The sequence below is a fragment of the Urocitellus parryii genome, chromosome 4, assembly GCF_045843805.1.
Source record: "Urocitellus parryii isolate mUroPar1 chromosome 4, mUroPar1.hap1, whole genome shotgun sequence".
In the NCBI taxonomy this organism is placed as follows: Eukaryota; Metazoa; Chordata; class Mammalia; order Rodentia; family Sciuridae; genus Urocitellus; species Urocitellus parryii.
In genome coordinates, this window is record NC_135534.1 from 12,361,661 (window position 1) to 12,373,170 (window position 11,510).

General features: G+C 58.7%; 1 protein-coding gene across 2 annotated transcripts; it reads right to left on the reverse strand.

The window, feature by feature from the left end:
- Positions 1-13: 13 nt before the first annotated feature.
- Tmem132a (transmembrane protein 132A) lies at positions 14-11,510 on the reverse strand. Of its 2 annotated transcripts, none has more exons than XM_026407609.2 (11): positions 11,314-11,510; positions 8,736-8,950; positions 8,292-8,510; positions 7,218-7,549; positions 5,698-5,847; positions 4,469-4,667; positions 4,227-4,370; positions 3,286-3,488; positions 2,320-2,596; positions 1,750-1,941; positions 14-1,325 (listed from the first exon to the last, which is right to left on the reverse strand). In XM_026407609.2, the coding sequence occupies exons 1-11, from the start codon at positions 11,399-11,401 to the stop codon at positions 285-287; spliced, it is 3,060 nt and encodes a 1,019-aa protein (XP_026263394.2). In that variant the 5' UTR covers positions 11,402-11,510; the 3' UTR covers positions 14-284. The 2 variants fall into 2 exon arrangements, with proteins under 2 accessions (XP_026263394.2, XP_026263395.2); XM_026407610.2 differs by having other exon boundaries at positions 4,469-4,664; positions 11,314-11,491.

Consider the following 11,510-nt stretch of genomic DNA (forward strand, 5'->3'; position numbering starts at 1 on the left):
GCAGTCCCCGCGTGGCGGTTTCCTTCTCAGTTTATTCTGTACCCAACATTAGAATGAAATGGTTCCATAAACAAGGGGCCTAAGCCCTTCCTCACAACCATGGTCCAGGACAAGGGGCAGGGAGAAGGGTGGGAGTCCTCGCAGGGGACCAGGCAGGGGACTTGGATCAACAAGCACCAGAGAAGGTGCAGGAGGGACAGGCAAGTGGCTTGGTTGGACCCCCACCCACCCCTGCTGCCTGAGCTGGTGGCTGACGTCGCTGGGCCTGGCGGGACAGAGACGGGTCAGGAGCTGCCCCGGATTCTCTCCATGTAGTTACGAAGCTCCTCGGGGTCCTTGAGCCCCATGTCCTCACACACCCAGCGGATGTCCTCCTCGCCCGCCACCAGGATGGACTGCACAGCCGGGGCCCCGACAGGCTCCTCAGGCAGCGGGGCAGGGGGCACTGGCGCAAACGTCACAAACTCTACTCGCTTCCGCCGTCCCCCAGCTTCCTTGCGGGTCAGGGTGCTCGAGGAGCTGGTGGTGCCCCCCGGAGGGCCAGGGGCCAGGGTCGGGGCCTCCCCTCCGGCCCCACTTTCACAGGGGCAGCCCCCCTCCCCCTTGGGTGGGCCAGGGGACCGCAGGTCCAGCTGGCGGCTCAGTTCCTCCTGGTCAGTGCCCAGCCAGACCCAGTTGTGAGGCTGGGGGGAGGCGGGATCAGTGGCGCTGTCTGGGGGCTCTTTGCGCTGGTATCGAAGCACGAAGACCACGCCATTGACTAGGAAGATGAGGATGGCCAGACAGAAGATTCCCAGCAGGGCGTACATGCCCAGCTCTAGGTCGGTGACCCGCTGAGGGGCAGGGACCATCTCTTCCTCCTCCTCCTCCTCCTCCCTAGCCTTGGTGTCCTCCTTTCCAGCCTCTTCCTCCACCCGCTCGAACTTGCCCCTCACAACGACGCTGCCCCCGCCACTGCCTGCTGCCTGCCGTTCACCCCCCATGCTGGCCTCTGTGGCTGGCGGGCTTCGGGCAGGGCTGGATGGGAGGGCAGGAGCTGGTGTGGGCGCAGGGGGCAGCCCCAGCCAGGCAGTGCCAGAGGCCAGGGGCACACGGTGGCGGCCGCGGCGGCAGGGCTCCGGTGGATGCAGAGCCACATGCAGGGGCAGCCCCTCTGCGCTTGCCCCACTCACCACCACCCCGAGCTGGGCACTCTGCTCCTCGGCTGGCACAACTGCACCAGGCTCCTCAGTTGAGACGGACAGGCCCAGGTCATGGCGGTCATAGAGCTCAGCGGGGGCCAATGAGTGGTCAGAAAAGGACAGCCACAGGGAGAGGGCCACCTCCTGTAGGGCACACAGACACAGGCAGAGACACGCGAGGGCAGGCACGCATGCACACAGAGACCACTCCCACAGAGACAGGCCACACGGAGAGATCAGAGAGAACAGAGACACAGGCAGATAGACAAAACACAGGGAGAGAGGGGACGTGTGTCAATCACCTGTCTGCCACTCAGCCCCAGAGTCTCTGTCCTTGGGAGGGTCCTCAGAGCCATCTAATCAACCTCCCACGGCTACACTCCAGCCAGCCACAGCTTGATCGCTTCCAGCTGCAGAGAGCTCAGTACCTCATGGGGAAGTCAGTCCTTGTTCTGAAATCCCTAAGGTAAGGGGGTCGAGGTACCAGGGCTCTCTCCCTCCCATCCTCCTCGGCCATGAGTCCCTGCCTGTAGGTTTTCACCTCATCCCCCTGACTCCCAGCCATCACCTGCTTTGGGGCAGGAAGTGCTGACTGTGCCCAGCATGTGGCAGTGACCTCTCCAGGGTGGGCAGTGCCACGGCTCAGGGCCAGGGAGATGCCCATCACTGGCTGCACCCGCAGCTCTAGCACCGAGACCTTGTCCTCCGTCACAGCCAGTGCCTGCTCCCCCAGGATCGAGTCAGACAGCGGGGATCGCACCTGTGGGTGGGAAGGAGCTGGAGAAGGGGGGCCTCCTACGCAGCCCCCAGCCAAAGGGATCTGATTTCCGCTTCCAGAATCCTCACAGATTGCTCTGCTCAACACCCCAACTTCTAGGCCGTATAAGTATCCAGACCCCAATCCCACACCGAGGGGACAGTGGAGACCTGGCCCCCACGGTTCTTATACCTAAAGAACTTCCATGGCACGGTCACCCCATTCTCACTCAATCCCACCGCGCTCCTGCTTCGACTGCCCACCAGCTCTCCCCAGGCACAGCCGGGCGCCTCCCACACTCTTCACACCTGCTGTGTGCCTCCTCTGAACACCCACACCTTTCTGAGGGGGTCTGCTCTGCAGCATCCCTTGCCTGCTCACCTCGATGGAGGTGACACCGGGCTCCCGGCCCACTAGGATGCGACCGCCCTCCAGCGAGGCTACACGCGGGTCCTGCACGCGGGCGTGTGGCGCCACGAGGTGAGTCACGTCCAGCAGCCAGTCGGGGCCGAGCAGGTGAGTAAGGCGGCGGCCACCGTCCAGCGGATGGGCAACGAAAGGCACCAGGAAGCGCACGCCTGCGCGCTGGTACTGCAGGCGGCAGCCGCGAGCTCGCCGCTCGGCCTCCTCCGCCACTGCAGCCTCCGACTCCGGCGCCCTGAGGGGCGGGGCGTCAGGGTGGACCCCGCCCACCGAAGACCCGCCTCCCTGCCTCCCTGGCTCCCAGCTCCTGGCTCCTAACCCGGAGCAGGCCTCTGCGCATAAAGAGGGTGTGGATGATGCCCAAGGCCCTGAGTTCGGTCCCCAGCAGAAAAAGGAAAGAAAAAAAAGGCTCCGATGGTGTGCAGCTCCGCCCCAGCCGGGTTCCTGATGGGTGCGTGTCCCTGTCTAACCAGTCGCTTTCACCTGCCTTTGGCTCCCAGTTGGAACCACGTGGAGACTAATATGTGTGGGGAACCCAGGGGCGTTCACTCTGTAAGACCTGAGAGCTGGGTTCCAGAGGGTTCTGGTGACACTTCCTCCACAGGCTATTCCATATTAGCCATCTTAGGCTTCCAAGATACAGCAGTGAACCCCGGGGGCAGAGTGTGGAAGGAGTGGCGAATCAGTCTGTCCTAGCGCAGATCAGGAAGTGATGGGCGCCACAGGGGGAAGCCAGGCAGCGAGGAGTGTGGAGGGTGGTCTGATTTCAAATAAAGTGGTCAGAGCACAAGACTAGGGCAGGATGGGCGGAAGGAGATGCTAGTAACAAGCAGTGTTGTGTTTCGGAACCCAGCTTAGGCCCTGCACACTCAGTCTCAGCAGGATTTCACCAAGGCCAGTCGGCTTCTGCAGGCCCACACTCACCCTTCGGTCGGGCCAGGGACTCTCCAGCCGCGGATCTGCTCTAGGGTGGTGTCAGTCAGCTCAATGCGCAGGGGCAGCAAGGGGGCCCAAACTGTCAGCCGCAGGGAGGCCCGCAGCCGACGCCACCAGAAGTCCACGCGCACACCCCTGGCACCCCGGCTCTCTTTGCCAGCCACCAAGACAGCATCACAGGCCTCAGATACCTGGGGAAGGGCAGAGACAGGAAGAATAATAAACAAGTGTGGGCCAGACAGTGCATCCCTGACCCCAGACCATGAAAACAAAAGGCAATTCTGTATTTCACCCAAACGCATGTTCCTATGGACTGTTGGTTGAGCCACTGTGCTGAGTTTATGAAGATTTTGCTCTGCATCCAAGATCCATTCCTCTTGAGAGCAACTGGGCCATTCCTTGAGCTCTCTGGGGCCTCAACTGGAGAAACTGGCTATTTGGATACAACAGAGACCTGCTCCTGGCAGAGAGGGGTTTGAATTCACAGCTTTGGCCCTTGATTAGTGCTGGCCTCTGATCTTGATGCTGGAGCTACCAGGCAACCAGCTTCAGTTAGGTGGGCAGAGGTGGAAGGGTGAAGCAGTCCCACCCAAGAGAGGTTAAGAGATCTGCCTATGATCACACAGACAGTTGATAACAAAAAATGGGTCTAAAACGAAAACTTCCTGATCCCAAAGGGCATGCTCTCAGCTCTACCAGTGCAGCCCGTTACTAGTGTCTTGATGGACATAAAAGTGACTAAGGACACATAGCTCTCACTTCACTCTAGAGAAAGGTGGTTGGGAGAAAAATCTTGAAGCCGTGGTTCCACACATGAGGTTTCTGTAAGAGCTGTTCTCTTGGGGTCCCAGTAGAGAAAGAGGTAAGTAGTGTGTGCATGTTGGTGCCGCAAAAATGTATACTCACACAGGTGGGCACCTGCCACTCACCTGCAGGACCTGCGTGTTGGCCGACTCACAGCCGATGTGCTCTGTCACCTCCACCAGGGCTCCTCCGCTGTCCACAGTGACTAGGCGCACAGGGACACGTTGGGGCGCTCCAGTCAGTGGTGCCGTATTCACCAGCTCCTCAGTCTGGGGGTGCACAAGTTGCTCAGCCCCAGGCCCCTCAGTTTCCAGAGCTCCCAGGATTGGCTCCTAGCCTTGCTGGGTACAGACAGAGGCCACCTTACCTTGGCCAGTGGGACGAGGGCTCTTATGTCCCGCTCTGACACCAGGATTTCCCAAACCATTTTGTCCTTCTCGGCTTCAGGGGCCTGGCCAGGGTACTCCAGCTGCCATGTGACGGGGCGAGTGACCGCCACACCTCCGCCAGTGCCGTTCTCCACCATAAAGTCCACCCACAGGAATTCGGACAGTTCAAGGGGGCTACTGGCCAGAAGAGAGGAACAGAGTGCTTGCTAGCTGCCAGGCACTTCCTGTACTCATGAGGCGGGCACGATGAGTATCCCTCTTTGACAGATGAGGAAACTGAGGTGGAGAAGTTATGTAACTCACCTAAGATCACATAGCAAAAAGTGGTGGGGCTGGGATCAAAGCCAAGCATCCTTGCTCTAGGCCTCTCAGGATCCATACAGCTGTTTAACCAGCTCCCAGAATGCCTGCTGCCTCCCCTGCCTTCCTGTCCCCTCCACTTGGACCTCAGCTTCCCATAGCCACTGGAGTGGTAACCAATGAGTTCCACCAAGGAGGGACTGCACTGCCAAGTCCCAGGACCAGACAGTAAACATTAAACCCTTTGCATCATAACCCTCACGGCCCTTCTGAATCAAACACCCGTGTGCCAGGAGCTGTCCTGGGTGCTTGCTATGTTATGCCGTCTTTTATTTTCACAAAACCTAGGCGATGATTATTACCCTTATTTTACAAGCAAAGAAACAGAGGCTAGGATCGGAGGATGTGAACTGGCTTATCCATGAGGTTTCTGGAAGAGCTGTTCTCTTGGGGTCCCTTTTTCTAAAAGGTGTCAGAGGCAGGATTCCAACAGGGTGTACAAAGCCCATGGCCTTGACCTAGCTAGGGTCAGGGCATGGATAAGATGTTAAGAATTCCAGCTAGGCTTTTCTTGGGAATGTTAATGGCCAAGAGAAAGGAGCCCATGTGGTGAGGTTGGAGGGTGGACAGTGGCTGAGAAGGCTGTCCCTGGATGGCAGGATAGGTTGTCTCGCAGAGAGCAGTTAGACCCGGCCTGTGGCTGGGTCTGCATGAATCCTGCCAAATGCATGAATGAACGACACTACACTGCTGCTTGTGCTGCTTCCTTATCACTTTGTTCTTGTGCCTGCTCACGTGAGGGTACGGAGGGGGCATGCAGCCCTCCTCCCTTGGGCTCACAAGTCTACCCACTAGCACTCTACGGCTAGCTCTCCCTCTCTGCCCCTGGGGGAGGGGAACTGCCCACCTGAAGCCTGATCCTGTGGTCCCAGTGCGGTGACAGGTGATCAGCGTGGTGTGGTGCTTAGAGCCCTTGAAGCGGTCCAGCTTGGCAGTCCAGAGGGTGGGCTGAGCTGGGCGGGCAGCTGTCACATGCAGCCCCTTCTTCACCTTGATCCTGGTGAGAGGTTAGAGGTCTGGTTTGTCAAGGTGAGGGCTGAACTGACAACTGGATACAGCGGGGAAGAGAAGAAGCTAAGGACATCAGCCTCCTGCCTGGTCTCCTGGCTCCAGACTTCATCTTCTCTTCGCCATCCTTCCCAGAGGAGCTCCGCGGAACGTGGGAAACCAGAACATTCTCCCCACTCTGAGATCACTTATGACTGCCATTGCCTATGGGCTCAATCTCAGCCTGGCATTCGAGCCCCTCCGGGCTCTGGTCCAGCCTCCCTGGGGCTGTGACATCCCCCCTTCACTCTCTGCTTTAGTCACCCCCAAACTTCTTCACCCCCAGGTACACAGTGCATATGAACGACTGCAAGCCTTGGCTCAGGCCGTACTTCAGCCTGCACCACCCTTTCTGGCCTCATCTGCTCACTCTTGAAAGCCTCCGGCAATTCAAATACCATTTCGTTTGGAAAGCTCTTCCAGTGGTGGATGAATTTCCCTTACTCCACCCACAACACTTCATCCTCCATCGGTGCATGAATGACACACCTGGTGCCTTCCCATCTAGTTCACACCCATCCAGCTCCCTTCCCTACCGCTGGGGCTCCTTTGGGCAAAATGGGGGTTGGGCCTGGTACCTCTTTGTACCTCCAGAGTGGAGACACAGGACAGGGCATAGTGTAATTGTTGGAGAAAGATCTGTTCAGTGAGTTGTGAGTGAGCACAGAAGGGTGTGAGTGAGCATAGAAGGGTGTGAGAGACAGGGGGGCAGATGCATGGGGAGTTGGCAAGTCACACTCCAAGTCCATGTCAGCTGCATTTGGGGTGTGTGTGTGCGTGGGGGGCTTCTCTGGGGGAATCTCCCTGCAGAAAAGAACATAAGAATGGGGACTTCTATAAGAAAGGGCAGGTTCTGTCCAAAGGCCAGGGCCCTGAGCAAGCCTGGCCGGCAGGGAGGCCCTACAGATGAACAGAGCTGGGCAGATACCCCTAGGGAAGCAACAGAGCACAGAGCAGCCCTAGGTGCTGTGCTTCCAGGTCCAAAGCCTTTCCTGTCTTCCCTCCATGAACCCTGGAGCTGCCCCAGAACACAGGTAACGCTGGCCTCACTGGACCAGGGGGTCTCAGGGAGGTGCCAGGGAATGGGGATGCTTCCTACTTCTAACTCCAAAATTAGGGTTGTGCCCATCACAGGAGCCTGTAGCTCTTTGCCTGAAGAGGATTTGGGGGTCCCATGTCTTGCAGAGGCCAAGGTTTCCATCAAAGGCTCCAAGAAAAGAGGCCAAGGTTTCCATCAAAGGCTCCAAGAACGGTATGTAGCCGCTCAGTGTTCCCGCAGAGGTTCCCACCCACCACCGCCCCCAGGGGCCCCCTGCTCACCGCAGAGTCAGGAGGCTGGCTGTGAAGTTGTGCCGTAGCAGGAGGGTGGTACTGAAGAGCTGGCCGGGCCGCACTGGCACATCAGGCACCCGCAGAGTCACTGCCTCATCCAGAGGCACCTCCTGGTACTGTGGAGGGTCCGCAGGGCGCAGCTCCACATCACCTACTGGGAGGGCCTGCTCCCCAGGGTCCTCCTCCCCGCCGGGGCCACAGCCCCCAGGATCCTCAGCTGCAGGCTCCAGCGTGTAGGCTAGCTGTGCCCGGGTGGTGGAGCCCTGGGAGAACCAGTGCGACGGGAACTCCAGCTCCACCACGCAGGCGCCCAGCAATGGCTGCGAAGGCAAAGTAGCTATGGTTGGCCCAGGGCAGGGTGGAGGGAAGAATCCTATCACCCGCAGCAGGAAAAAAACAGAACTGGAGGAGCCCATGGAAGGCAGGGCCAGGGATGTATCCCAGGTGACAGCAAACTAGGAACCTGCTGGAGCTGGACACCAGGTCTACGTCTCAGAACACACCCACGTGCAGGTCAGACTTCTGCTTTTGGGAACAGTCTCATTCCAAAGTGAGCCAATCCTAGTGCCCCAGGACCACCCACGGGGACCACTCTCACTAGAGACAACTCAGGTCTCTTCTCAGAATCTGAAAGCCTGAGAAGGACTTCTCTCCGCTGGGTTCCTGTTCCAGGCTCCCAAATAGCCGAGATAAAAATCACAAAAACAATAATGCAAACACATGCTGAGGGTTTCAGTGTAGCGCCTTATGAAATCGCCGTAAGTGACTCCTACATTGTCTCCTTTATTCCTTGCTCCAACTCCATAGGAAGTGGGAATTGTTACCTCATTTTATAGACGCAGAAACTAAGTCTCAGAGAGATTAAGTGACTTGCTCGAAATCACACACATGACCTGAACTCCTTAAGGAGCCCCAAATAACCCCTTCACAGGACTGAGAGCTAGTAGAAAAGGAATGGAGTCAGGTGGCCCACGACCTGCCCAGATGTGCTCAGCCTTTTCCGTTCCACCCTGGGGGCCATCTGCAGGCTGGCACAGCAAGCAGCAGGGCCAGCCTACTCACCTGGAAGCGGCATGCCCGGTGGGCAGTGCCTGCAGGGTGAGTGGCATGCAGCCTGGCACAGGGCAGGCTGCTGGGCCCCGGCGGCCAATCTTGTCCCTTTAGGTGGAAGAGGACACGCGCATGGGGCTCTGCTGGAGTCACAGCCATTTCTACTGATACAGCCCGCACGTCCCACGGGACTGGCCGATGGTGGGGCTCAGTGACCCGAGGAGGGACTACCTGGAGGAAGAATGGGAAGGTTCAACAGAGCAGGAGGCGGAGGTGGGCAAGATCTGGGATGCTGAGATGTCAGGCTTCTAATCCCAGCCTGGCAGGAGAGAACCGCTAAGGGGCTCAGATTCTTCATCTGGACCACAGGTGAGGCTGGGGAGAGCCTCTGAGCCACGCAGCAGACCTCAGGCTCTGAACCCTGTGAGCCTGGCAGTTCCTGTGGCCCCTCCTTACCTGTTGAGTGGCAAAAGGCGGGTAGGAGGCCCGGAGAAGCGGCTGAGCCCTGGGCCAGGGCTGCAGGAGCAGAAAGGTCTCAGAACGGGAGCCCAGAGAGGAGTTGGCAGGTGGATAGTGGCCAACCCGCTGCACGCGAAAGTGCTCAGGGGCATCGAGGAGCTCCAGGGCTGCTGGCAGGTAGATGGGGTCCAGAGAGTCCTGGTCACAGTCCACTAAGGAGGAATGAGGGGTAGAGATGGAGACCGCTCCAGAACTGGCAGGGGCTGAACTGAACTCTCTGGGGACACCATGGTGGTGAATGGTGGAGGAAGAAATGGGCCAAATATCCCATGGCCCCAGGATGTGGGGGAATCTTTGCATTTCTCAGATGAGGTAACTGGAACTCCAAGACCCTCACACAGAGAGCGGGTAACAAAACCGGGGTCAAGATTCCCGACTGGATGGAGCTTCCCGGTCATTCCTTCCTCTACTGTCCACAGACCTGGACGTCCTCTCTCCATTTCCCCTTCTCGGTCTCCTCCTCCTTGTTCTTGCCCCTACCTACCTGCTTCTTCCGCCAGGGCATTTCTGGGGTATGACCCTCCCCACATGGGGCCCAGGTGGTGGACGATGGTGCCCAGGTGAGCTTGGTGAAAATAGAGACACTTTCTCTGTCCCTGGGCCCTTGGCTGGACTCAGCAATCCTGCCCGACATTGTTACCATGGCAACCCACACATCTTTCCAAGCTTGCGCCTTCTTCTCTGTCCCATCCGGGTCTGAGAGTGTAAGAGTAGGATTGGGGACAGAGAAGTGCCACAGAGGTCAGTGAAGCCATTTGTGTGCCCCAGGGGCAGGGTGGAAAGTTTGAACCCAGGGAGATGGAATATTCAATCACCAGAAGACAAAGGACCACTAAGCCCATATTTGTCTGTACTGCTAAAGAGGATGAACATTTTTTTGAACACTAACCATACACAGGTACTTTTTTTGAGCAATTTACATGAATGAGCTCTTTCAGTTTCCATAATAACTCTGTGAATCAGGTTCTGTTACTCTGAAGCTGATTTTGTGGATTTAGAAAATGAGGCAGAGAGGCTAAGATCCCCACCTATGGTCTCACAGCTGGAAACTGAGTCCAGGCTAGGCTACAGTGGTGACATCTCTGCCACCTCTGCACTCTCCACAGCAGCAGCCTGTCCTGAGGGCTTCACTACTCCTCTACTAGTGGCGCCTCCCTCCTTCAGAGCCAAAAAGCCCTCCATGGATATCTGCCTTCCCGCCAGTCTCTGCTGCAGGCCTGATGACCTCTTCTGAATTAGTTATCTTCCTGTCCTCACTTGTGGGCATTGACTTATCCTTCTGGAATTCCCCCTTCCTGGGAGCCTGCAGCCCTGACTTTAAGCCCTCACTCTGCCTCCATGACTTGGGCCAATCATTTACAGCCTGGAGCCTCAGTTTCCTGACCTATAGAATGGGTAAGAACATTTAGCGACCCTGGGGACAGGAGAGTGCTTTGTCAATTGCAGAGTGCTGTTTGGAAGTGGGATTACTGCTAGTGAATAATGGATGTGACAAAGCTTTCCTCCTCTCCCTGTCCGAGGGGTTATTAGGGCTCCCACAGGGTCCCTCAGGGAGGGAAGCAGGTGGTTGAAAGCAGCCCCAGAGCCAGCTCCCTCTGAGACCCATAGCTGGACTGGGGGTGGGGGACAGCTTCATTGGAACATTCTTCCTGGCCTTTCCCTGCAAGAGATGCTCCCCCTGCCCCCTAAGAATAACAGGTGACTATTTATTGCTCCCTAGGGGTGGCTCTCGGACTCTGGCCCACCTCCCACTCCACTGCCTCCATAATTATAAGATGCTCTGCGGCCGGACTCCCACGGACTGGCGCTTTCAGTGGGGGAAGGCGGGTAGAGCACGCTCACTGTCCCCCACTCCCCTACGGTACCCTTCACCTCGCAGTTACGGCTTCTCTGCCCAGCCCATGCCAAGCACAGTCCGACCCCCAGCCCAGGCACAGGAGAGCTGCTGTCCCTTCCCCCAATGGTGGGTACCCCCAAGAAGGCTCAGGAAGGCAAGGATGGGGCCATCCCTGTCAACTCCAAGGTCAGAGAGCTCCTTGGGGCAGGGACGGGGCGCGACATATTTCGCAGGGTTAGGTCTGTGGCAAAGGGGCTGATTTCCATTCAGGGTCGGGGGTCGGGGAGGTTCACGGTGGAGGCAGGAGACTGGGAACCACAAGTGGTGCTTCTAGGATTGCAGACGGGTGGGAGAGTGCTGGAGACCCCAGGCTTCCCGGGAAGGGGCACCGGATTAGATGCCGGGGCTGGAGGGGACGCTCCCAGATGGTGCGGGGACCAGTGGGGTGAGGACCGGGCAGGTCGCGGGTCAGGAAGGAGTTGCCGGGTGGTGTAAGGTGAAGAAAGCCACAGGGGCGGGTTCCTGGAGCAGGACCTCTCCAGCCCAGGGCACGCTGCGCGGCGACCGCGCTCTGGGGCTCGTCCGAGGACCCCAGGGTCCCCTGCTCGCGGGCATCTCCCGCGCCCGGCCTCGGCTCGGCCGCCCCTCGCCCCGCCCCGCCCCTCCCCTCCCGCTGACCTCTCACGACGTCCAGGGCGAGGGCCACCAGGAGGCAGAGCCAGGGACCGTAGGGCCCCCGGGGGGCCGCTGCCGTGCGCCCAGCCATCGGGGCGCACCTCCTGTCCACCGAAGGCGGGGACGAGGCGGCCGGCTCAGGTGGCCGCGGTCCGGCCCGGCATCTCCCGCGCCCGCTCGGCGCCGGCAGCGCTGGCCGG